Below are 26,948 nucleotides of genomic sequence, written 5' to 3'. Positions count from 1 at the left end.
ATATCTTCTGTGTGATGCTAAATTAACAAATGGTTCTCTAAAATATTATAAGGTAGTAATACCTAATTAACTGATGTTAGAACATCGGAATATTTTTTCGAGCCGAGTCTACAAATTACTATCAATAATTTTTACTTGAAAAAATCAGAGATTACAATCATAAAATGTAAGTACTAAAATATACCTACGCAATAGCTCTGCAAGTACAAAGTACCGAACAGTTGTTTGACCAGTTAATAGAATCAAAACGACGTGCACAAATGTGATTATTACATTGAGCGGAACTCGCACCGATTACAACGTTGACGATTTGTGTCCATCACTTACATATTTGCGAACCGTAAAAAGAAAAACCAAAAAAGGGACGGTGATTTCCACGGAATGAGGAGGAGGAGGAGGAGGAGGAGAAGAAGAAAAAGAAAAACCTACGAGAAGAGTCAATTGCTATGCGTAAATTGTTGGTCGGTTATCGTAATAATAATTAACAATAATATATTATTATAGAATTTTACTTTAGAGTTGGTCTCGCGGGGGCAGAGTGTATTATTGTTATTACGATATATAATAATACGATTATAATAATAATAACAACAATAGTAATAATAATAATAATAATAATAGTAATAATAGTAATATATAATAGTATTAAATGTAGACGGTACGTCCAGAACCGCGGTGTGCTCGGACGAAACGGTAGGAAAATAAAAATTTAAGACGCCGCCGCCGCCTCCGTTCACTTTCACTCGGACCGCGCGCGCGCGACTTCTGCCAACGACAACAGTCGACAGTCGTTCAGTTACCCGCTGGTCGCGTGCGCCTTAGCTGCTGCGGTGGTCACGGACGGAGACGGAGTACGTCGCGCGCCTTACAGACTCGGAAAATCCGGAAAATTCGCACGTGAGTACCTCCGAAACTTTTCCACGAATACGCCGCTGTGTTGTCGTATTGTCGTAATGAATTTTTATCGAATTGTTTTCGTGTTTGTGTGATATCCACAATAACAATTATTATGCGTCCGACGCGTTGACTTTACTCGAAGACCCGCGACTCTGCATTAGTACTGTAATATTATGTGAGGACGTGACATCGCAGGTGGTCGTTTGGGCGAGTGTAATTTTTCACCAACAAATTTGGGTGACTTTCATGATAATATTATTATTCCATACCGTTTGGGCGTTTGAAATTATTATTAACCACGTCAGTGATATATATATATTATAGACTTTGATGGGCATGTGATTTTATTTTATTAATTTTTTTACCATGCTATAATAATATAGGTACCCATTTATAATTACACCGATTTTTGAAGTTAGAGTTCATTATTAATAATTATATACATTGTTTGTGATTTATGCTTAATTGTTTTAATTCGTTTAACTCTATAATAATATAATTGTGTACAGTACAATATAATATATAAATTATAATTTACCTATAATAAACCTATGTCCATAATCTATATACTTATTCGCACAAATGGTATTTTCGGTAGAATAAACACGCTCTCCCAAACGGTATAGAACGGTACACAATTCGCCCAAAAATACCACATTTTGGGTCGAATCGCCGGGGACATTTGCCACTCGACAGACAAGCAGATTCGATCAATGCCTAAATACTTGTACTTCTTTAACCTGTATCATAAATCGTAACGTGAGTAATAAATTATAATTTGACTCGAGTTATGAGCATAATCCGTCAATTGGGCAAGAAATTAACCGATCGTAGCGGGTGAAATTAAATATTAATTAACACGAAGTCAACGCATACATTATTATTGTCTATTTGTATATATTCCCCTGCAGCAATGACCTTCGTGCAACATAATATATAGCAAATTAGGGTTTAAAAGATCATTTTTTTTTTCGTGAGCTTTGATATTAAAGTACTTTAATCTATCATCAAACTTCTAAAGTCAAGAAAATTATTTGTGTTTATTTACGATGTATTTGGCTTTTAGCTTTTTTACGATTTACATCATATTATGAACACCACATAATGTGTAGTATTATATTTGAATGAATTGTGTCCAAGAAACATTTTAACCCTACAATAGTTAAAATTAACTGCAGAGAAAGTCCTAAACCTCTAAAAATTGGAAATGCCTTAGTCATATCCATATAAATTTCAACCAAATGACATAATATATTATAAGCTCGACCAAACGATATGTGATTTTAGAAATCTTGCCAAAATGAAAACCGCTCATCATAATATCGTTTTCGCCAATATCGTGGCATAGGTATACAGGGTGTAACAGAAATATCTGACAAATAAAAAAAATTTACAATAGTTAAACGTGTGATAAGAATTATTTTATGTAGATATAATAAATAACTTAAGAAATATACTTATTTAAAGAAATTCCCGAAAAGCGTAAGTACCTATTTTAAAAAAAATATTACGTTTCAAATTATAGTTTACTCAAAAAATAATATTGGTAGGTATTTTAAAAAAATTAAAAAAAAAATCTACTTGACTTAAATAAACGTTTTACCATCAAAATTGGTCTTAAAATTAGATTTACATAGCTTTTTTGATTTTTCCAAAAAATAATATAATATAATATAATAGGTACTTAAAATGTTTAGTATTAAAAAATAAATAAATATATATACCTACATTACAATTATAGCTTAACTGTCTATAAATTATAAAAAAAAAAAAAAAATGTTTAAACATTTATAAGAACAAAAGTTAATTTATCTGTCATGTATTTCTGTATATTATACCATTAAATTATATATTTATATATATAGCTCCGACTTTGCGTAGATGAATGAAAAATAATATATCGATATATTCAACCTCTAACCTCAGATCACAAAAATGGTGTTTTCGTATTGTTATTGTCTCTAACTGTTGTTAAAAGATGGTTTTGCAGAAACAAAAAAAATTGAAAACATAATGAGCCACAAAATAATTATAAGGCCTACGAATGGTTTAATCCAGTTCTGGTTATAGTCGCATGGCTCGAACTTCGCAGTTGCATTTGCATGTTTTTATTATTTTTTTTTTTTTTTGCTAATTGGATTTATTTGGTTACTTACTTCTATTAATAGGTATTTTACGAAATTTCTAAAGTTTTTAGTGTATATTTTTGCATCGTAGAGATTCTATGATTTTTTTAGCTCATATATTTGTTGATTTTACCAACAACTTGTAATGCATAGTAATTGTTGATAAGAAATTTCGTTATACAAAACGCGAACATTTGTTTGAGATTTTAATCTTGCACCATATACCTATAATTATGAATTCGAAAGACGTATATTTTATGGTTTGAAGCTCGTATAATTTAAAACAAAATTACTGGAATTTTCAATGTAAAAATATGGAACTCAACGAATAAAAAAAACTGTTTTCAAGCGTAGGTATACATATAGGTACCTCTTTCTGTGTTTAAGCAAATAGATTGAATGCATATTTAGTAAATTTTTAGCGCATAAATTAGAGCTTACGGCTAACAACATAAATTCTAAATACCGATATCGCACCAAAAAATATAGATTTTATCAACTATTTTAAATACATTTTCCCGTAACTCGTAATTTCCATATAATAATAAAAATTATAATATTATACTTGAGAGGAAGCGCTCGCTGCGTTGTCTCCGTTTAGCGTGGCAAATTTTGCGTTCAGAAGATCGCATTTCACTCGTGTCATTCTTAATATTAGAATGAATATTATTGACCAATAATAGAGTTGAAAGATAAGTACACTATTGTAGCTATACTATCCTGCAGGGCTTCGGCGAAGATTTTTTTGGGCGATATTTTACTAAAACAATATTTTGAGTATTTTAAAATTGTAATCATGCGTTGGTAAGACGGGAAAGAACACGCGACGTTTCCTCAAGGGCATTGAAGCTGGTGTGTTGTTTAGTACAAAAATATTTCTTACAGGAAAAACTCTCACGCCCTGTAGAATATTCGGATTTTGTTAATTTTTATTTTATTTAATAAAAGAGAACATTTTTCAGGTCGGATTAAAGCCAGATTTTCAAAATTATAATTTAAGAAGCTAAAATATGCATTTGAATAATGCACAACATTTGTTCTTTTAAACGTATTTTTCTACCACTAGTTAAAGTAAAATAAAAATTTAGCCTTTAATCTGATCTGAATAATGTTCTCTTCTTTTAAATAAAAAAAAATTAACAAAATCCGACTATTCTACAGGACGTGAAAGTTTTTTCTGTGAAGTCATTTTCATTGATATAATACACCGTATTGAATACCCCCCCCCCCCTAAATAGGTACCAACCTGTAGATTATTAGAAAAGTATTATAATTAAGGTAGTAACTAAAATATAAAATATAATTTTCAAATTGTATAGAATTTTGGAAAATTGAAAAAATCGGCATCGACGTCCTTAAGAGGACGCCACCAATGCTTTTGTTGTCTCCGTCTTACAAATGTACGAAATTAGCAAATTTTCGTTCAATAAATTTCAACAGTGTGCTGTTAGTTTTGATATTTGAGTGAATTGACCAGATATCAAACTCATAGGTAAGAGCATTATCTGTGCTTAAGCGTCGGCGATTTTTTCGATGTTTCAAACAACTCAAACATTATATGGGTATGTGGTAAAATATCATAAATTAAAAATGCGCTCATATGTCCCTTGAAAATTATTAAAATATAAAAAAAATCGCCAACGCTTGAGCACAGATAACGTTCTTACCTAGAAATATTGATGATAGGTCAATATTATTCACTCTGTTATCAAAACTAACAGCACACTATATTAACAGATTTACCATGTTGTACGTGTGCAAGACGTAGACAACAAATGCACGGGTTGCGTTCTCTTAATGAAAACTAAATCTATTTTTTTCTCGATTTCATAAATTTTATCTTAAACCGCGGTAACATCAGTCTTTGTCCCGACGCATAGCCGCGCACAGGTCGTGTGAATGGTGTGCAGTTGCAGACCTTGCGAAAAATTCTGCTATTACATTAAATATTTAATTTTATTCAAAAATATAATAATTGCGGGAAAATATAGGTGTAACAAAAAAATACAAAACATACATTGTAAAAAATCTGGCAAAATTATATTGCGTGAGCCTATACCTACGCTTATATCTAAATTCGTTTCAATGTAGCTCCAATTAGATTTTTGCGGTAATCAGATAAACATTTTAAATCGTGTACCCAACTGGTACTTACCAAGCATTACGGTTATCTTACCAATTGTCAATTGGTAGGTATTATAATATAGTATTATTACTATTATGTATATCATATAGCATTTCGTGGGCGTTCTGTGTAGCAAAGCGAATGTAGGTATAACGACCAATTTTTTTCGTACGGGCAAACCAATTTCTTTTTTTACACCGCTCTTATCGTGCAGCTGGTGTAGGTATAGCAGAGATATTATTAAGTCACAGAATTGTGCCGTTTAAAAGAAAAAAAATTATATTTAAAAAAAATTCACTTTGTTCGACTTCACTACGCCTGGACATAATAATCATATAATATGACTGTAAGGTTCGGGACTTGTTGCATTAAAAATGTCCGGAATATGCAATTAAAAGTAGCAAAAAAATGCTCTAGAGTTAAGGGGGATAAATGATCATATAGTAATAATGACTTTAGTAGGTACCTACTAGAAATGAACTATAGGTAATCATACTATAGGTACATTAATTTTGGTTTGCGGTTCCTTGATGTGGCTCCCTTCGCTAACTCCCGTGACGCACAGTTTGAATACCTCTACTCTAAATTAGACACTCATTTGATTTCAATAATTTGTTACAAATCCCATCCACTTCCCAATAAGCAGCCAATTTGTACTGCTTTGTCTAAAAAACTCAAAACTCTCAAATTTTTCGAATATCACTTTTTGTAATCCGTGCAATAAGTTATCTCAAACTCTAATTAACTACCTATAAGAAATACGACGGTTTTGAATCTTTGATACGTTTTAACGTATCGTACCTACAAATTACATAATACAACTGCAGTCTATTCAGAAGTCGTTATAGATTTTGAGCTATCCGATGAACCAATATTAAAGTACAATATTAATGCGTTATTTTTTTGTTTTCGAGGCTTCTTCACAGATTTCAAAACAATTTCAAATGTTTTACGCAGCTATTTGTCTCATATAATCTGTCATTTAGAGATTTAAACTATATATTTGATGGTAGATATTTATTTAGATGGATTTAATCTCATCGTATTGACGTGGATTTAATCTTATCGTATTGACATGTATTTATTATATTTATATAACTATTATAAAGCTTAGTAACCAAACTTTACTTACTGCTCTATTATAGTTCCCACATAATCGGGAGGAGAAACTAGATAAAAATATAATATTGGAGAATTGTAAATGTGTGCTCGAAATTGTTTAATAGAGCTTCGTCCGTGTTTGTTTCTCAAATTTGATAACTGATAAATCAATATTGCTACAAATGTATCAAAATCAATAATGGATATTGCGAGTTCGTTCAATATTATGTAAATGTAGTTTGTAACTTATTAAAATTAATTAAAATTAGACTTATACAGAAGTATGGGTTTTACAGTTGTGATCATTGCACGATAGAACGCATATGAAGACTTGTGTGTGATCGCCTTATGGCGAATTTGGTACACAAACGTGCTTGAGGACCTATATGTTTGATTTTAAATTATACTTAGAATTAATAAATTATATAGTTTACTTTAAAGTACGCAATAGCTGGTAGCTCACAAGTATAGGTAATAATAATCCCTTGATTTCTGAAAACAACATAATTTTGAAAATTATATACCTATTCATATTAGGTACCTATATTGAAACTTCCGTATTACAAAGATTCATGGGCAAATAAAAAAAAATTAACTACCTATAGAGAAATTCGTTAAAATAAAATTATTTGGTTCTCAAAAATAATTCGTTAAACTAAAAATGTTGTTAAATGAAAGTTCGTTGTATAAGGAAGTTTCACTGTATGTTTTTTACAAAAAAAATGTAATTCTATCGATTTTTAAAAAAAAAACCTACTCACAATGTCAATGGAAAAGTGTTAATAATAAATTACAGGTATATGCGTAATAGGAAACGATTACAACACCAATTAAATCTCTCCGTCGCAATTCCAACTATACGTTCATATACAATAATAGCGTATTAAATGCGTAGGTACCTATCTAACGAAATTCGTATTCAATTTGTGTCTTCGTTTAAGAGCATTATACAGAGTTATTACTCACTCGTTACGATTATTTTTGTCAAACGAAAATCGTCGGTGTGTGACGTCCTCTTTGTATAATTCGTAATACATCGTTTGACCAAAACCATTAGAAGGGCGCCGCGGCGGTCCTATAGTATATCCTACCACATGTTGAAGTTATTAAAGATTTCTTTGATAGTAGATTATGTTATATAAACAATATCACATTATAATATTGTCACTGTTATTAGGTAGGTATTTATATAAATGGGTATATTGGCCTAGTTCGATTATTTTTACTATAAATATGCGGAATACATATTAAATACATCGCGATTTGTAACAATCGAAATTAAAACTAGGTACGTTATTATAGATTATAGACAATAATAGCGAATTAATTTTTTTTTTTTATTCTCGTCAAATGTATATATAGTGTAATAGTGTATAGTTTACATTATGTCATTACATGTAGGTATAGAAGTATTACACCATACCTGTACGATTCTTTTTTTCAAACGAAAATCAGTGGCTTCCTCTTAAGAATAAATAAATATCTTTTGATCGAAATCATTAGGACGATCCTCTGGTAACTTCACACCTGTTGAGTTTATTAAAAATTTCATTGATAACAGATATAAATATTATGTTACATTATTTGTGAACATTATATTGTCACTGTTATCAAGTACCTACTTATAAACTCTTACATTGTGTACATAGTGTTACTTATTTATTACTGTTAAACGTGTATCTACGGGAATGAAATTCGTATTCAATTTGTGTCTTTAAAAAAGGAAATTATACAGACGTATTTTATACACGTTAAGATTATTTTTGTATGACGAAAATCTTCAATGTGTGACGACCCCTTAAGAATGCATAGTTTGATCTCTGTCGATGGATCGATCCATTATTATTTAAAAAGTATATACCTATAGTGCCTGATTCCTATTTCTAAACTAGGTGATATACAAAACTGTAGTAATAATATAACTTAACTTATCTAAAATGTATGAGGAATGCATTAAAGTTAGAATTATGAATTTCCATATTAATGAAAACCCCTATTTCTAAAAAAAAAATAACCATTAGAACGGCGGTCCTCTAGAAGTCTAGTATATTATCCTACCACCCGATGTTATTTAAATTGTATTACATAATTTGTGTTTATTATTCAAGAATGTCCCTATTGTTAGCTACTTATAAACTCGTATGTTGTGCCCAAGTCGATAATTTATACAATATGGAATACATAAATACATTAATCTCATATAGTCATATGTACTCACCTGATTTGTAATACCTAATCGATATCCCAACTACGTTAGTATAGATTATAGAAAATAATAACGTATTTTATATTTTATTCATTTGTCTTAATTGTGTAATATGCTATATAGTGTTCATTATACAGAAGTATCACACCATACCTAAACGATTCTTTTCCTCAAACGAAAATCATGTTGTGGCTTCCTCTTAAGAATAAAATATCTTTTGATCGTAATCATTAGAACGGTCCGCTAGTTGTATCCTACTATCTGTTGAATTTATTAAAAATGTCTTTGGTAACAGTCAACGGATGCATAATTATATCACCTACATTATTAGTGTACGTATATTATAATATAGTCACTGTTATTACCAAACATCGCAGGTAGGTAGGTACCCCAAAAGTTGAGTCCATGACGATATAATATTTTTATAAACGTATACACAATATCACTATAATATAATAATAATCTCATCGGATTTTTCATAATATAACAAATTGCCACGAATGTGTTGATTAACACAAAAGTACTTTTAACCGTGTCATGTGCTATTACAATAGATCAGTGATATGTGCATAATATTATTATTATTATTACGACGATGGCGTTATGTAATATAATACTATAATACCATTATTATTTATTATGCATAATATAAGTCTTCAAAGTGCTTACCAAAATTTCACTTGTGGTGTCGAGATCGCAGTACGAGAAATATACATCACAGTTCAGTCTTCCGTAAAAACGAATTAATTTTCGTGAGATTAGAAAATAACGGCAAAGAACAATGGATAATGCTCTATTTATAGTTACTATAAAGTGTGATATCATTATAATATACATATACGCATATTATTAACAGTTGATGTAAAAACACTCACTTGATTTCGGATTCGATTTTCTTGGTTGTTAATTCTTTTTTTTCGTGATCTTTATAATTAAAACTCCAACTACTATATATACAGGGTTTAAAAGAATAATACATGTCAATTTGTCAAATAAACATCGTCAAATAAAAATAAAAATTGGTAACAGTATGAAACGCACGACAAAAATGATGAAAACTATATGGATAGTAAATAATTTAAGAAATATACTTATGTCAGGAAATTCATAAAAAGAATATTTTGAAAAAAGTGATTGCGTTTCATATTATTAATTTACTCCAAAAAAATATTGATATTAAAAAAAAAAATTATATTTACGAATTGCTTATTTTTAATTTTCGGTATTTTATAAAATATATGTATGTGGAGCTCAAATATATGTTTAAATATTGAAAAGTTCTTTTCTTTGTCAGGTACTCAGATCTTTCTGTTATACCTTGTATACATAATACATGTCCATATTAGTTACACTTTTAATTTTACCCTAATAAATATTGCCATTTGCCTAACATACTGTTTTTACACATAGGTATATATTATTATTTCTAGAAATTTCTTATCACCGATATTTGTGGGCATATTTTAATAATTTAAAATGTCCAGTATATAAAATAATATATACCAATAATATGTTGGCTCCTTCCTTTCGTTTGTTTTTAAGGTTATCGGCTCAAAGATGTTTGTTGTCATAATTGTCATATTTGTCTTGTACGCTCGAGTGATCTTATCTATGTAATTTGACTATTTAAGTACCTGTATTATGTTTTCTAATAACTGCTACATTAATAACTATTTTACACAACAAATCGTAGTTAAATGTAAGTTACAATAAATATTTATTTTGTTTTTATTTTGTGGTCTACCTAAAAATATCATTCATTCCGTATTTCCATGGAAAAAATGTATAAAATGTGCGAGTACATATTATTATAATTCATTATATAACACACACGCAAATATATAAAATATTATTGAAAAACAAATTGGAGTAAATGTATGCCAAGGTCTCTCTATTTCTATTGCAAATTGTTCGTAAATTGTTCGTTTATGCCGTTTGATAATTTATATCATACCCATATGAAATCTCTCTGTCTATGTTATAATATTTTGATTTTAAACAAAAAAATTATGTTTTTCTGCTGTACCTAATGTTATATGCAAACGGGTACCTAAGTATATTATATTAAATTATAAACATGTTTTTAGCGGCGAAATTTTAATGAAACATATATTGCATATTAGCATGCCAGATAAATGTAAAGATTTAAATTTATTATTTGCAAAATATTATCCGAAGAGCTATTATTTTGTTTATAATACAATCGTCAAATTTAAATTTGAATTGCTATAAACACTACCTACTACATAGATTATCCTTTTAAAATAAAAAAGCGGAATAAACTAAGTAAGGAAAATTATTTTTAATTAAGTCTGAAGGATGCCGATGATTGTATCGTATCGTGGTATCATGATATATTATCCCACTAATGAGTGATGCATTTCAAACTTGAACAATTTTGCGTTTTTCCCCTATGTTATGACTAAGTGTTCCTTTAGGAGGTATACCTATAATACCTACGTAATACAATATTATTACTTGTCGGAGTTTTTACAAAATTCATAGCATTTCCTGTCACTATACATTAAACTGGATCTGAAGGTTGTGGCGCTTTCAACGAATCACACAATATAATAATATTATCATGTCTCAAATATACAGAGTGTAACAGAAAGACCTGACAAATAAAGATAAAAAATTGAGACTACCTATATATAGTTAAACGTATGAAAAAAAATATTATGTAAATTATATGTTTAGTAAATAATTTGAAAAATATAATACTTATTCCAAAAAGAATATTTTGAAAAAAGTTATTAGGTACGTTTCAAATTCTTTAAAAAAATATTGATGTTTGAAAAAATTTAAAAAAATATATAAATTAAATAAAACTACTTGACTTAAATCAATATTGTTACCATCGAAATTTTTTTTAAATTAGTTTTACGAATTGGCTATTTTGAATTTTTCAAAAAAAAATGCAATTAAATTTTAAATTTTAAATTTTCAGTATTAAAAAGTAAAAAAAATCATATTGTATGCTGTTCTTACTTGTAGCGCGAGTAGATAAATTATATTTATATATAAAAAAAAAAAAATGTTTAAATATTTAAAAGTTATTGAATTTGTCGAGGTCATACTGTTACACCCTGTACACTTCACCCCGCGAGTCTCATAATGTGTGTTGCATTATTCGCAAGGTCGTTGCAGCAGCTTTAAACACCCGTTGGAAATATTATACATGCACAATGTCATTATCTTTCTTTTGCGGTCGAGCTGTATACACATATTATTATTATGATTATTATGTTTTATGGTCCAGTAAAATTAGCTAAGTAGCCACGATAATAATAATAATAATAATAGGTAAGTAAAGGTTAGTACCTATATATGTACATTATGTGTGTGTATGGGCACCTACCTATATTATAATTTGTGTTTATTATCGTCGCGGTTGCACGAAGATGACGGATCGAATCTCGGCCGGATTGATCTTCGCCGTCCACCGCGATGTGAATCGGCAACATTTTCAGCAATCATCTCGAAATCGTAATGAAGAAACGCTAAAGTAAAAAAATAATATAACATTATTATAACTGCAACCTTGACCCGGTTGTACGCCCGGGTTTCTGCAATTACATCACTGCGGCGGGCTGGTTACCGCGGTATAATACCTAATACCGGTTGGACAGTGGAACACTCGAGCACGGCCACAATAATAATAATATGACGTGTGCGCGCGCTTATTATTGCTGCAGCATATTATATATTTATAATAATATAATATAGGTACCTATCTATATAATACCTAATAAACGCGTGGCGCGGGCGACCGAGGGTTACAATTTCTCAGACTTTCCAAAAACAAACGAACTTGTCGCGACGAAAAGAGTGTATATATTATAGTAAGCGCCACCTTGAACCCAATACAATGTGTTACGGGCGGCGTGGATACCGGGTACTTGCATTGAAATTTGTGAATATTCTGTCCTGAAATCGAATCAAATCGCGAATACAAACAAATTGTTTTTTGTATTAAATTTAGCATTACCTATACTGGCTATACTATAATAGGTAATGATTAATGAATATTATACAATATTGATGGAAAAAAGGAATTGATATATATTATTATGATATATATTATTATTGATTATAATTTAATTATATTCGGATTATTTTAAAGCAATTATAATAATGATGATAGTTCTGCAAAACAAATAAATGCAAATGTAGGACAGACAGACTTTGCGATTCTAAGTGTCATTCTATAGTATAGGTAAATCGTGTACAATGTACAAATAAATAGGTAATGATAAGATTCTAAAGACCCGTTTTTAATATAATATCAAACAATAACTTATATTGTTTTATTTCATATGGCTTTGTGTCATTAATATTAGATTTATAAACACAATATTATTATTATAATTAATTGTTTTAAAATATTCACAATATAATAAAAAGGTAATAATAAAATTATAATTACTAGTAATATAAATGTCATGACACAAAATATTGCACAACAAATAATTTGTTCGTACCTATTCGCGATTCAAATTTCCCGGGCAGGACCAAAATTCCCATAAAATATATTAATTAAATTATATTACATTGTGTCGTTTGTTTTGTCAAATACTTCTATATATTTGTGTGTGTGTAGTGTGTATATACGTATTCATATATTATAATGACAATTCATTGTGAAGTTCACTGATAAACTGCACATGCGCATGCGCAGATTATTGTCTCACGAACTTTTGTGCTCGGAACGTGAACAATAAGCGCATTGAAATTAAATTTAATAAAAAATAATAACAACAGACAACGCCGGAAACGTGATTTAGAAATGGTTAATGCCATCGATTTCAAAACTTTCGAATTCGATATTATGATACATATGGTTAAAAATTAAAATATAATTTGAACTATGACCAGCTCACAACCTCTAATTCGTTTCGGTTTAAACTAAAAGTTTTATTTTTACTACCTATTTATGATCAATGTGGAAACGTCTAAGTAATTTTATACGAACAATATTAGTCCATCATACTACAATATATTGTGTTTATAATATTACAAAATACGATCGCGTTTATTCTTAAAAAGTATTGTATGTTCAATCAACATTTTACAATAATATTGTACTGTATCTATTTTATTTGGGTACGTATGCAAAGGTATGTTGAAGTGTGTATAGGTTAGGTGTACCAAGTAGGTACGTACATTTACATTATTAAAAAATTGAATGTCGATTAAATCTTTTTGCAACCTGAATTTTAAGTAACATTTTTAATGATTTGTTATGTGAGCTTTCTAAAAATACGACCTCGACAATTAACGTTATTTTTATGCATCGAATGGAATTGGGTAAATCGTCGTCATACGCGTGGAAAAGAAATAAAATAGCAACTTTGTCGACGCCATGTGTACAGGGTGTCCCATAAAGTATGTATACTTTTCAAATAATGAATAAATTTGTAAATTTTTTTTACGAAAATGCATTTATTTCTATTTATTTACATAATTCAGATTCATCTCCGGCTAAACGATATCCTGGCCGAGAACAGTGGTGCCAAAAAGAGATTTAAAAATGCCACCAAAAAGTGCATAATTTGTGGGACACTCTATAATAACGTTATAAATACGTGACAATAGTATAATAAAGAGTACCTATTTGTAATATTATAATAACTACATTTTATCTTGGACCGCGAGACAATATAGTTGTTTTTTTACCTAATTCTCGCATCAATTAAAAATATTGCAATCATTAATATCACTTCGTCTTTTTTTATTTTCCAGAATGATCTGACACCAAGCATGAACATGAAAGAGCCATGGCCGGCCATACAATCACGAGTTACCAAACATTGCTATACCTGTTCACGTTCGTCGCAATCGGTACGTGCGCGTGGTCGTTCGAGTCGACTGCGGTGTTATTACCTATTTAATCATATCATATTATATCACTAATTATATAATTAAAATATGTATATATATTTTAATGATATATCTTAGTATAGGATTTAGTTTGTGCAGTGCCTACAACTGCAGCAGTGCAGCTGTATAATTATTGTGCACGACTATCGTGTAGGCAACGATGTTATAACGAGTGTTCGATAAATTTTAGTTTTGGCGGAGATGAAAATACGGATCCATAAAAACCTGCTGTAAGATAGAGGGGGAGGGGGAGGGGAGATGGTTCAAAAAATAGAAATCAACAAATCTCACCCTCACTTCTTAAATGTTCAAACGACAATATCGTCAACGGAAAAATAAGTAATCGTTTTTCGTTACCATATAAAAAGACTTTAATGCACTGAATTATGCAGAAATAAATTTAAATATAATATAATATATACTTATTAAAATGTCCTATGAAACGTAAAAATATAGTGCAAAATATTAAAATAAATAAACAATAATACGTGTTAAACTATTAAAGACGTAAAATATTTTAATGTTAATAGGTAAAATAATAGTATATACATAATTCAAATAAAAAAATATATAGGTACAATGAAACCTCTAAAAACCGCATAAACTCTAAGTCACTGAAATTTCGTCCGTTTTTCGGAGGTGTCAGTTATTAAAAGAAATCAGAGGGTCCAGATTGTAGAGAGTTTGCAGTTGGTTCCCAAGAAAACATCTGCTGTTAAGAGATGTCCTTTAGGGGAGGTTTAACTGTATTAAGTATAAGATATAATCTGTGCAGTGCCTATATATTACAGCTGCAGATGTATAATGATTGTGTACGACCAACATATAGGCTACGATGTTATAACTAGTTTTCGATATATTTTAGCTTTGGTGGGGATGAAAATACGGCTCCATATAAGTCAGTAAAATGGGGGGTTGGGGCATCCCAAAAATAGAAATTGACAAAGCACATGCGTTAGAAAATTGAACTATTTGTTTTGGTTTCGGTAAATCTATTCATTACGAAATGGAGTGTTCGATGACGAATATCTACAACGTCGCTGAGCTTTCGTTTCGTGAGATGATCATATTATTATGTTCTCGAAATCTTGGATTACAGCTGTTGGGCCCAACATTACCATACATAAAAAGACTTTAACGCACTAAATTATATATTGATACATTTTAATAGGTATATTAATATGTTTATTAATATGCCCTATAAAACGACAAAATATGGTGTGAAATATCAAATATATGAATCTTAGTCAAAGTAGAGATATTAAAAAAAATAATTATTTTTAAGCCAATTTATAAAATAATAATGTATAACTATAAAATTTAAATAAAAAATGATTTATTAAACTATAGAATTCAGTCTATAACTTACTGTTATCAGTAAAATGATAGCCTCTCCCCATTTTCCCTTTAAATCGGATACATTTATTCATATTATGAGTATCAAGATTTTTAAGTATAGTTACTATTAAAGAGTATGAATATCATATTTTCAAAAACCTGATATTTTTTGTCCAACTTGAGTAGTGTCCCGTAGTGATACAAACTTCCATTTTTCTAATGAGAACCCGCCCCCCTTTTTTACTGCAATTTTTTTTAGAATGATGTTCTTAAAAATATTGTTGTATCTAAATTAAAATTCAAATGAGTGTAGGTACCAAAATGTATTTACAAAAATATAAATTATATTAGGTATAATATTGTATGTAGTATTATAGAATTTATTATACTTGGACCATTTTTAAAAATTATTTATTTTAATTAATCTCTAGTACCTTGTTAGTTATAACTAACGTTTTAAAATCGTCTAAGCCCCCTCCATATCTACTTAATCTATTACCACATACATATATTATCCTTAGCTCACAAAGTTACATAACTCAAAATCTACTGGTTCGAATTTTAATTTAGATATATCAAATTTCTCAATAAAAAATATCTGCTGAATAATTAAAAGTGAAAAAGGGTGCAGGTTTCTATTTGAAGAAAAGAAGTTTGTATTGTCACAGGACACAGGACCATCATCGTTAAGTGGCACAAAAAAACTCAAGCATTCGAAAATATGGCCTTCAAGTGTATTTAAAAGTTTCAAAAATCAGAATTTGAATATGATAAGCACAAAAATATAGGGTGAGCATGCTTAAATGTCACCTTTTATTATAATATGTTACCTTATTGTCACGTAAAGGTTACGAAATATATGTCCATACTTCACTGCTACTTTTACTACCTAACAACATATGTATATCAAAGGAGACAAATGCGCAAACGCCTATAATAAGCATCCATCCTAAATATTATACATCGCAAGTACGTGACCTAACGTTTCCGCGTTTCAGGCGAAATACTGTGTCAGGGTAGAGACTTCCCTGCAGCGAGACTTCAGACGCCACTGCCGAAGGGGCGCGCCATACCTGTAGCCTCCGCCAACGGAGGTCCTGCGGCGAACGCCATCGGCCGCCCGACCAAGCAACAGCAGCAGGACGCCATCCAGAAACAGACCACGCCGACTCCGCCGGTCTCGGTCAAAGAGCTGTTCAACTCTTCGTCGTGCGTCGAACCTCCGTTCACGTGCCCTCATCCGAAGATCCAGTTTTACTTGTACACCAGGTATACTATAGTTAAAATGCTAAATAATAATCCTACAAGTTGTAACATGCAGGTAGACAGTCTTGTTAAGTATTCGAATGCTTGTACTTAAATACTTTTTTTGTATTTCAAATACTTTTCGACCAATATATTTTAAATACTCAAAAAATACTTTTTATTTGTATTTTTATTCTAGAATACTAAACACTTTTTTTTTAATTCTCGTGGTCTACTCCAAATTCTGATTACTAATATCTCGAAATTACTAAAATACTATTTTAAATTTTGTTTCTAAAATATTATTTTAAAATGTTTCTAACTTCTGATAAATTAGGTTATAAATAAGGTTTAAATAAGGTTTCGCCAAAATACAAGCAGATAACAGAATGAATAAACACTGAACGCCCATCGGCTCCTCACTCCTATATTATACCATGTCATATACGATACTGATCATCACTGGTTGGATTGGTATTTATCTTGAATCTTTAAAATATAGTCTTTCTTCTTATTTAATGAGTGGTACTGTGGTAGTAGTTTATAATTTGAATACAAGATATTGGTATTAATGTTATTAAACTTTTTTTTTCATATTTATTTTAATTTGTACAATCTGTATAAAATATTTTTACAATAAGCACAAAAGATGGAGGGATACATAAGAGGGTTTGGTTGTCTTGATTAAAGAAACTATTCAATAATATAGTACTTCATGGCGTGGATAGTAGTGGTTAGTCGACTTGTTCTTGAATTTATTGAATTATTGGTTATTAATTATTCATTTATTGAACTTATAAAAAAGTATTTGTGTAAGTATTTTGAATACATTTAAAAGGTATTCGTATTTAAATACACTTAAAAGAAAGTATTCAAATGCGTATTCTGAATACATTTGAAGAGTATTCTTAACAAGACTGCAGGTTACAACTGACAGCTGACGTAATGTCACTGCTGAAAAACCGTGTAGGAATATTAAAAAAAATTAACTAAAAAGTACCTACCTATTTATTGGGAAAAAAATTATACGACATACCGAGTTATACAGTACAGTATACATTAGTTATTAATTACATATTTAATTAGTTCTTTCTGCTGTGTGTGTGAATTATTTTTATATCGAAACCTGATAGACGACGGGATTTTTTTCTTTCGTTTTTTCCTATTTCCCGCCATTTAAGTAAGTACAACAAATGATATTAAAATGTTTCGGATCGTTAATATACGCTACGTGATGCGGAACTGCTTCAAAACGATCTCAATCGGTTTTATGACTGCATTGCAGTGAATATAACAAATTATTTACTTATGCTTACATTTCTTTTTCTAATTACTATTTAAAAAAAAAAAAAAAACGGTACACGCAAATACTATCTTAATGGTAACGAGTTAGCCCCAGCCAATCATACCGAGGAACTGGGCTTTATCATTTTGACTTGCTCTTTAATTTAATGACCACTATATGGAAGATAAACTATCTTCAATATCATGTTGTATTAATCTAAGCTGTTAATTCTCCTACCGATCCAATCAGGTATTGTAGTGGCATAACCATAAGTCTGAGGGGGGATACAGATAATTAAAAATTTAAAAATATTTCAAAGTGTTCTATTTACTTATAAGACGTAACTACTCGTAGGTATGTATTAAATGTATTGTTATTTGTATGGTGCAGGTCTCTGAAAAAGTCCAAAATTGAATACATTAACACCATCAGCATACTAAATTGATCCTAGTTAAGCCTGGCCCTATATAACAAACTATCAGCTTCCCCCTCACCAAAAAAAACAAAATCCTAGAAACGCCCCTTAAATATATATTGAATCAATATTCGATTCTTAGTACATTCGGTTAATTTGTCACAAGTTAATTTTACAACGTCAGATTCGTTCAAACTATATACCAGCTTTATTTGGTATGATTTAAAATGTAAACTCATAAAATGATGTAAGAAGGATAATGTAACATGTAATATATGTGGTAGAAGGACAAAGTTAAATTCATAATACAAATACAATTTTAAAATCTCAAACTTTTTATGTTTAAATTAATTATACCCATGAATAATTACTTAAAATTATAATCAACATTATTTATTATTGTATCATCTAAAATATGTTGTTGAATATCGTTATAATAATAATAATAATAATAATAATAATAATAAAATGTAACTATAAAAAAAAACAGTTATCTTTAAAGGAATATTGGTCAATCGTATTAAAAATGAATTATACCAATACCCGTTTATTACGTTCGTAGTCTTAAACTTTAAGACTTAAAACACTTTTACGCTTTATATACAAAGTAAAGTATCTATTTATCAGTGAAGAAAAATATATAATATTTCGATGGAGAAATAATATAAAAGAAGAACATTATATTATACCATGTATATTATTATTCTGCGTGTAATAATATAAATAATATAATATACTTGAACAAATATGTGTAAATAATGTGCTATTATACCGCACATGACTTGCTCCATTGCACCTCTTGAAAACTGTACCAATTTTGAGTACGACTTAAAAAAAACTTCACTATATACGAAAAAGTAAAATAAGATATTATATATATTTAATAAATTATTTTCGACTTGAAATTGATTTGCTTTTCTAGACAAATAAGTGACGCAGACGAAATTTGAGAAACACGTTTATTAAACCGATGACCGTCTGTATTATCTATTGATCGCTGCAGATTTCTTTTTAAAAAATCATCTCATTTACCTACGAAAAATATTCAAAACACGTTTTATTTATGGTCGTATATGTCATGCTTGACGTTGGAAGTAATCCGTTGTCCATCTATTATCTCATATTCATTTATATTTACACCATGTACTCCTCTACCCCATCATGCCTTCCAAACTATATCATTTCAACTCACGGAATTCCGAATAAACACGGTTTGAAAAAAAAGTAAAACCCTCAGAATTATAACAGCTATGATTTCATTACGATGGTCGTCGTGCGATTATGACTATGCATATATATATTATAAATAAATACACAGCGTAGCACGCGTAGGTCGTATTACGATAATATATTATATTTTATTATCATAATACTTTCTCTCGTTTCGTGCAGGCTTTCGTTTACGCCGAAATAACCATAATAATAATAATAATAATAATATATTATTTAACTGCTCGTTGTTTCAGACTCACGCAGAACAATCCCGACTTGATGGACGTGACCGACCCGGAATCGCTGTACACGTCACATTTCAACCCCAAACATCCGGTCAAGATTATCATACACGGATTCCAAGGCGGCCGAAACCTGTCGCCTAGTACCGATCTCCGGAACGGTAAGTCCGCTGCAGCGACGTTATATGGGCGATTGTAAACTCTTCCGATGGTTAACTCCCCGGATCTATACTTCATGGAACTACCACGGTGGGTGTCTCGGGTGGTGGGTACATTTTGTAAGCTCTCCCGGATCTACTCGAGTATACTACCCGAAGGGTATAATATGTAAACAGCTCTCCCGAGCTTGTAATAACTTCGTTTACGCATTACAATGTATTAGCTTATAATAATATGAACATAACGATTTTTCGTAAATCTAATATACACTATTGAATCTCATTTCAAAAATTTAACCATTTAAATTATTAGTAAAATAATTGATAAAAAAAATATAAATTTAAATAAATTTCAAATTAAATCGACATTTTAATTTAAGTTTTATAATTATACCTATATGAATATATTTAGATTTTAAATATCTCAAGGTGTCTATTTTTTTGGTCACTATAATCTATAATTTTTGGTGTTGTTGTTTCAGAACAACTAGGGAGACCTTACGTCATATTATTTCCAGACTTCCTTCAGGTAAAAATAGTGTAAGCCTGGGAGAATTTAGTAGTTTTAAAAATTGGAATAGTTTACCATCGCCCGACGTTATGAATATCCAACGATGCTATATGTTACATTCAATTGACGATTAAAATGATCACTATACAGAGGTTCCGTATTTAATTTAAAATCTATACATTTTATTGTTTTAACAAATAAAATATACATCCGTTGAATAATTTTTCGATAGGTATTTAAGGTATACGAAAACTAGTTAGTGAAATTAATATTGTAATAATATACTCGCTATGACTCATTTTGTTCGGCTTAATTTTTATCGACCGTAAAATATATTTTTTATTCGATTATATTATTATATTATATTGAGAAATTCGTTGAGTGTATATTTATTGGAATATTAATGAATTTTAAACTAAGATATTATACAGAGTGATTCGCCAGGAACATTCTTTTTTCACAGTTTTTTTCTTCGGTAATTAATTTATTAAAATTCTTGTTTTTCGGAACTCTTAACTCTTAAGTATAGGTACTTGAGTACTACATTTTAAATTTTAAATACTTAAATTGTTATGTCATTTAAAGATTGGCCGGATTTGACCAGTGTCAACACAAAATTGTTTTATTAAAAATTAAAATGAGAACTACCCTTTTTTTACTATGTATACCTAATGTTAATCAGATTATTTTTTTTTTGTTGTGGGTGAAAATACTTCAATCAAAATTTAAACGCATAGTTTCTAATAAACTATTAGACTTTATGTACTGACTAGTAGGTAAGAATATTACTATAACAATCCCAAAATATATGATTATTTGAAAATTATCGTAATTCATAATACTAAATAATAAGCATTTTATATGTTTGTAAAAATTGTCTGAGCATAACAAGTAGGTTATACCTAGTACTAAAATGAATATAACTTCTAATTTATATGGTGCAACCATTATTGAGGATTTTATCACATAAAGTTTAATAACCGACATTTAAATTTCGATTTAGAGACATCTACATTTTCAAAAAAGTCACGTGCTTAACAATTTATTGTAGAAAAAGGGTGATTGGTAAGAACTCGTTTGAACAGTTTTTATCACGAAAATCTGCAGAACTTTAATACCTAAATACATATCATCTAAGTAGGTAATAAAGAAGCTTATTGTTATACTCGATGAGTCAAGCCGTAAAGTCCTCGTGATTACATTTCAATAATCTGTGAATCACGTTCACGTCTTCGAGTTTTTTTTTTAGTTTTTTCTTAACATTTTATCGTGTGTTGCAGCTTATTTCACTCGGGGAAACTACAATATAATCATAGTGGACTACTCGAGTTTGGCGCAGATACCTTGTCTAAACCAAGTGGAATGGGCGCCTAGATTCTGTGCCATGTGCATCGCTCAACTGGCCAACTACCTGGCCGACCATCCCCGAGGAGTTCCGCCCGACAAGCTGCACATGATGGGGTAACGTATATAGTTCGCCATAGCCAATTGATAAATAATTATACGACAATGCAAGCAGGGTGCGCCGAGTTTTTCCGTTTTCCTGTTTTTTCATATGTGTGGAAAATCACGACGACTGCACCCTGTATCTGAGGTAGTTCTAAAGGGTGAGGGGAGGGAGACCAATGAGACCCCTCCACCTCTCCATTGGCCGATGTGTTTGTGTGTAAATAGTATGTGTAGACAGATACAACTCTTTATAATGTGTCCCGGCGGGATGTGACCTGCAGTCGGCGTTTGGTTATTGCTTTAAAAAATACAAATTGTCGACAATTAATTTTTACTTTTTTAAATTTAATAAAAACAATTTGTTGTTGTTGATTGACAGCACACCGAAATAGCTTTAAAAAAAATTACGATAAAAAGTTGAAGAGTTTTGAAGATATGTCTGCAAATGTGCAGTAGGTTCGGTTTTGTTAAAAAAAAGTTAAATTGTCCATAACTAAAAATATATAAGAGTTTGACTCCTCCCCCCATCTCTCATAACTCAAGTCTTAAGGTACACTATCGTATGACGCCGGCCGGTCACTTCCCCCGGAACAAGTTGTATAATAATGATCATCATAATATTGGTTGTCTGCAAAACATTTAGGCAACATTTATTATAAAGATTATATAATCGTATTTCATGTATACAAAGTGTAGTTACTTGAAGTCTATAGCACTTCAAAAAATTACTTCTCGTGTAGGTACCTATCAACGGAAAAAGAAAGAAGTGAGGGGTGTAGAATATACGTATGTAAAATAACCTCGTCCTTGAGATTTTCCAAGAACCGGCGCTGTCCTGTATAATATATTATTTGTCAAATAAAATTGGATGGGGCGCGAGTATAAGTAGAAATTAACCACTTTTCGGGAAACAATAGTATGCGATCATACAGCGTATAATAACTACCTATAATGAACAACTCAAACTGTCGTTCCATATTGTACAAACATACTTTAAAGGTATATCATTAGACTCAGTATTATAATTTACAATTATTATCTCACGTGACGCGTGGTCGCGCAGAGTCCATGAAACTTGGGAATATGTTATATAAGTGCAGGTCGGTTTAACGTAAGGTACTCATTATTTCTAAAACGTTTTATTTCAAATATTTCCCTTACGAAATTTGAAGTCATTGAAACACGACAATTTTTAAAAAAATTATTTTTTGCTGTATTGCAGTTATGATTTTTTAACTGTTTTACAAGTGACAACATACGTTTTTAATTTCATAAAAATATAATATTTTTACAAGTATTGTAGGAATCGAATTCAGAACGGGCAGTTAATCAATTATAAATATTAAAAGATTAGATGAGCGGATTAGTGGCTCATCATAACTTTAAATGCTATTATAACTATAGATAGGTAATTCTGTCTACTCAAAATTCGAAAATCCGAAAAATATTCTACACCCGGCTATGGAAATAAAAATGCTTGTCGTCATTCAAAATAGTAAAAACTAATAAATCGTAACGATAAAAATTAGTGAAAACCAAACCCGGATTAAGGCATTTTGAGGCCCAGGGGCCAAAATTTTAATGAAGCCCCTGTACGAAAAAAAAATATTAATGTACATTATAATGTGTTCCGGAATGAAGTCAAATAAAAATAAAATTTTGTCAAAATGTTTAAAAGTTTTGAAGATACATAAACAAATGCGTGATATGCATGGTTTTGATAAAAAAAAAGTGAATTGCCCATAACTAAAAAAATAAAAAAAGTTAGATTCAATCTTTAAAGTGTATTTATTCATCATTTTTGGTATACTTTCATAGTTTTATATGACGTTGGCCGGTCACTTCACCCTGGAACGTATTGTATATTATTCAATATTAGGTACCTGATTTAATAAATATAATATATAGATATTAGGTATATAGCAATAAATAATGGATAATGTATCTCTTTATTTATAAATTATAAATTATAATTTACAAGCTTTTTTCCTAGCTAAATAATCATCGATTTTTTTTAGGTGATTTATTTAGTGTACATAGCCTATAACGAAAAAAGTAATGGACAAATTAGAGGCCCCTAAATAAATTCTAAGTATCGAGGCCCGGGGGCCATGGCCCCTCCTGGCCCCCCTTAATCCGGGCTTGGCGAAAACAAAAGTTTTTTTCATAACTGTCATTTTTGATAACTACAATAATTATGTGGAAAAAAATAGCTCTAGAAATGTTGAGTGTCTAGTGTTAAATTACCTCGTGTCTGGTTTGTTTAGTTTTCCACAGCTAATTTAGGATGAGAAATAATACAACATTCATTTTAAATTTAGTAGTAAGAACCATGTGAATATCATTTGTCTACGAGATAATAGATAGACAAAATATAGGAAAAATCTACTTAATTATCTCCTTTCACCGGCACACCGTCCGATGTCTAAAATTGTGTTGTATTCGAAAACCGGAACATCCGATTAGGTTTTGGAATGGAATCACTGGCCCCATAGCGGGGCGTTCTGTTGTTGTAGGTAATCTATTACAAAATAAAACGTAGAAACAATATTATATTTTAAAACCAAATTAGCATATTATAATGGACGTATAACAATAACGGATTGTTGTATCAGAATGGATAGCTAGTTAATCTAAAGCGCACATTATTTTTTACATACCTATCTATACTCAATTTGTCGTAAATAATAATTATTCTCAGTTTCTTGCACGTTAAGTCTTTCTGCGTAAAGACACACGTAGTCATCATTATTACTATATTTTGGTAAACAGAAAACCGTATTTTTAATTTTTAAATCATAATATGTGTGCATAATAATGATGACGGTATTGCAAAATTGTAATTTTTTTAAAAAAAATTTACGTTTTAAAAATAATCAATATGAAACATTATACCACATTTATTATACCAGATCACATTAATAACAATAACAATATTGTAGGTATACGTATGGTAACACAATATATTCTCTAATTTATTTAAGAGCCACAAAAGCCGTTTCTAATATTAAGCAAGACCTTGAAAGGTTAAAATACCTGTAAGAGTATATAACAATACCAAACACGTGGGTATTTAGGCGGAATAGCAGGGTGGAAGAGTAGCAAATTGTTTACTCAATTTAGGGGTGTTAAGTTGATATTGAAATATTATCATTGTGTATAATTAACTGTATAAAAAAAATAAAATATAAAATATTTATTATATTTTAACTTTTTGTTAAAAATAATTATTACAACTGAATGTGTAGGTATCGTTTTCGTAAATTTGTTGAAAAATAGTATTAATACTTAATGACTTATATGTATTATGAATTATGATCATAAAAAAAGTAACAAAATGTAATATGTACAAACATTTCTTTATAAGCATTAAATGGTTTTTTTCTAAACCCTTTCAATCCCAGCTGTCATTATAATGGCATACAGTTTTCGCGGGGTTTTTGTGATAGCAATGACAATTTTGATCCTAGAACAGTGCAGCTAACATCAAAATATGTACCATAGTGTTACCTACAATTTTACAATAAAATGTTATCTTTAGATATAATAATTCAGTTGATAATCGATAAAAACTAAAAATCGTTTTATTGCAGAATTCATCTAATTGCAAAATTCTAAAGGAAAAAGCTATTTACTAAAAATCTTAAATCACTATCACTATTCAATCATAATGTGGGACTGAAAAAGTTAATATAAAAAAGGTGGGTAAGTGGATGTCGCTCTGCTATACGGTAGGTTACAAGTGTTTCACTGTATAATGGATAGTATTAAATTTGAATTCAATGATATAATATCATTGTATAAGAAAAACGATTCTGAGCGGAGACGGTATGTCAGTCTGGGTATAAGACATACATATTTAGGTATACTTATCTACAGTATTATTAATAATTTTCAAATTAATCATATCCATTAGGTGACGCGTTATACATCAACAACAAACCGTGGTACTATCATAGATATATAATAGTATACTTTAGAAGTTTCAAGTACCCATAAATAATATTATACAATCACAACAAAATAACTAAAATAGTTATTCCAGGTTTTTTAATATGTAATTTCGTCCAAATTTGAACTTAAAATGACTATAAAAATAAACTGTGCTTATGTATTTCTTAGAATTTTTGGTAACAGAATTAAATATTTACGTGGAATCTTGTTTTAAATTTTCAATCCTTAGATATAAAAGTTGAACATTTTATACATTTTTAACTACAAAATAATTATTCAATTTTAAATTTGGTAAATTTTGTCAAGATTTTAACTTCAAATACTTATAAAAAAAAATTGTGCCTATGTATTTGTAATATTTTTCAACTGCTATTGTAACAATGTATCAGGAGCCTTGCATTAAATTTTCACGCATTTTTACCAAACAAATAAAATTTTATTGATATTTATAGAAAAAAAAATTAAAAAAATTGAAAAATGACAGTGTCCGTAAGCAGCTCAAAAAGAGTCAAGTTATTTTCATATTTTTATCGTGTATTGAAAATTCTAATATAAACATTCAGTGAAATTTTCATGTATCTACAGTCATTCGTTTTTTAATTACAATAAAATAAGAAAATCTTTACGTAAGAAATCGAGTGAATATCAAATGTTGTAAAAATATGAATTTCAAACGCTCATAAAAATTTAATTTGAGTTTCTTATAGACATTTTTTTTTTGATAAAGGTAAATTAACCTATAAGGAATCTTGTATTACATTTTCATATCTTAGATTTAAAAAGAAAAATTTTTATGAATTT

General features: G+C 29.7%; 1 protein-coding gene across 2 annotated transcripts in view; it reads left to right on the top strand.

Moving 5' to 3' along the window:
- Positions 1 to 666: 666 nt before the first annotated feature.
- Positions 667 to 26,948, top strand: part of LOC100160991 (inactive pancreatic lipase-related protein 1) — a gene marked incomplete at its 3' end in the record, with an annotated part of 32,055 nt that continues 5,773 nt past the window's right edge. The window contains 5 exon segments of one of the 2 annotated variants that reach the window (XM_001942721.3): positions 667 to 897; positions 14,201 to 14,299; positions 16,675 to 16,945; positions 20,088 to 20,236; positions 22,025 to 22,205. In XM_001942721.3, coding sequence (XP_001942756.2) covers positions 14,236 to 14,299; positions 16,675 to 16,945; positions 20,088 to 20,236; positions 22,025 to 22,205 — 665 coding nt within the window. 2 annotated transcript variants of the gene reach the window in all.

The sequence above is a fragment of the Acyrthosiphon pisum genome, chromosome A1 (genome assembly GCF_005508785.2).
Source record: "Acyrthosiphon pisum isolate AL4f chromosome A1, pea_aphid_22Mar2018_4r6ur, whole genome shotgun sequence".
Classification (NCBI taxonomy): Eukaryota; Metazoa; Arthropoda; class Insecta; order Hemiptera; family Aphididae; genus Acyrthosiphon; species Acyrthosiphon pisum.
This window is presented reverse-complemented; position numbering and strand designations above follow the sequence as displayed.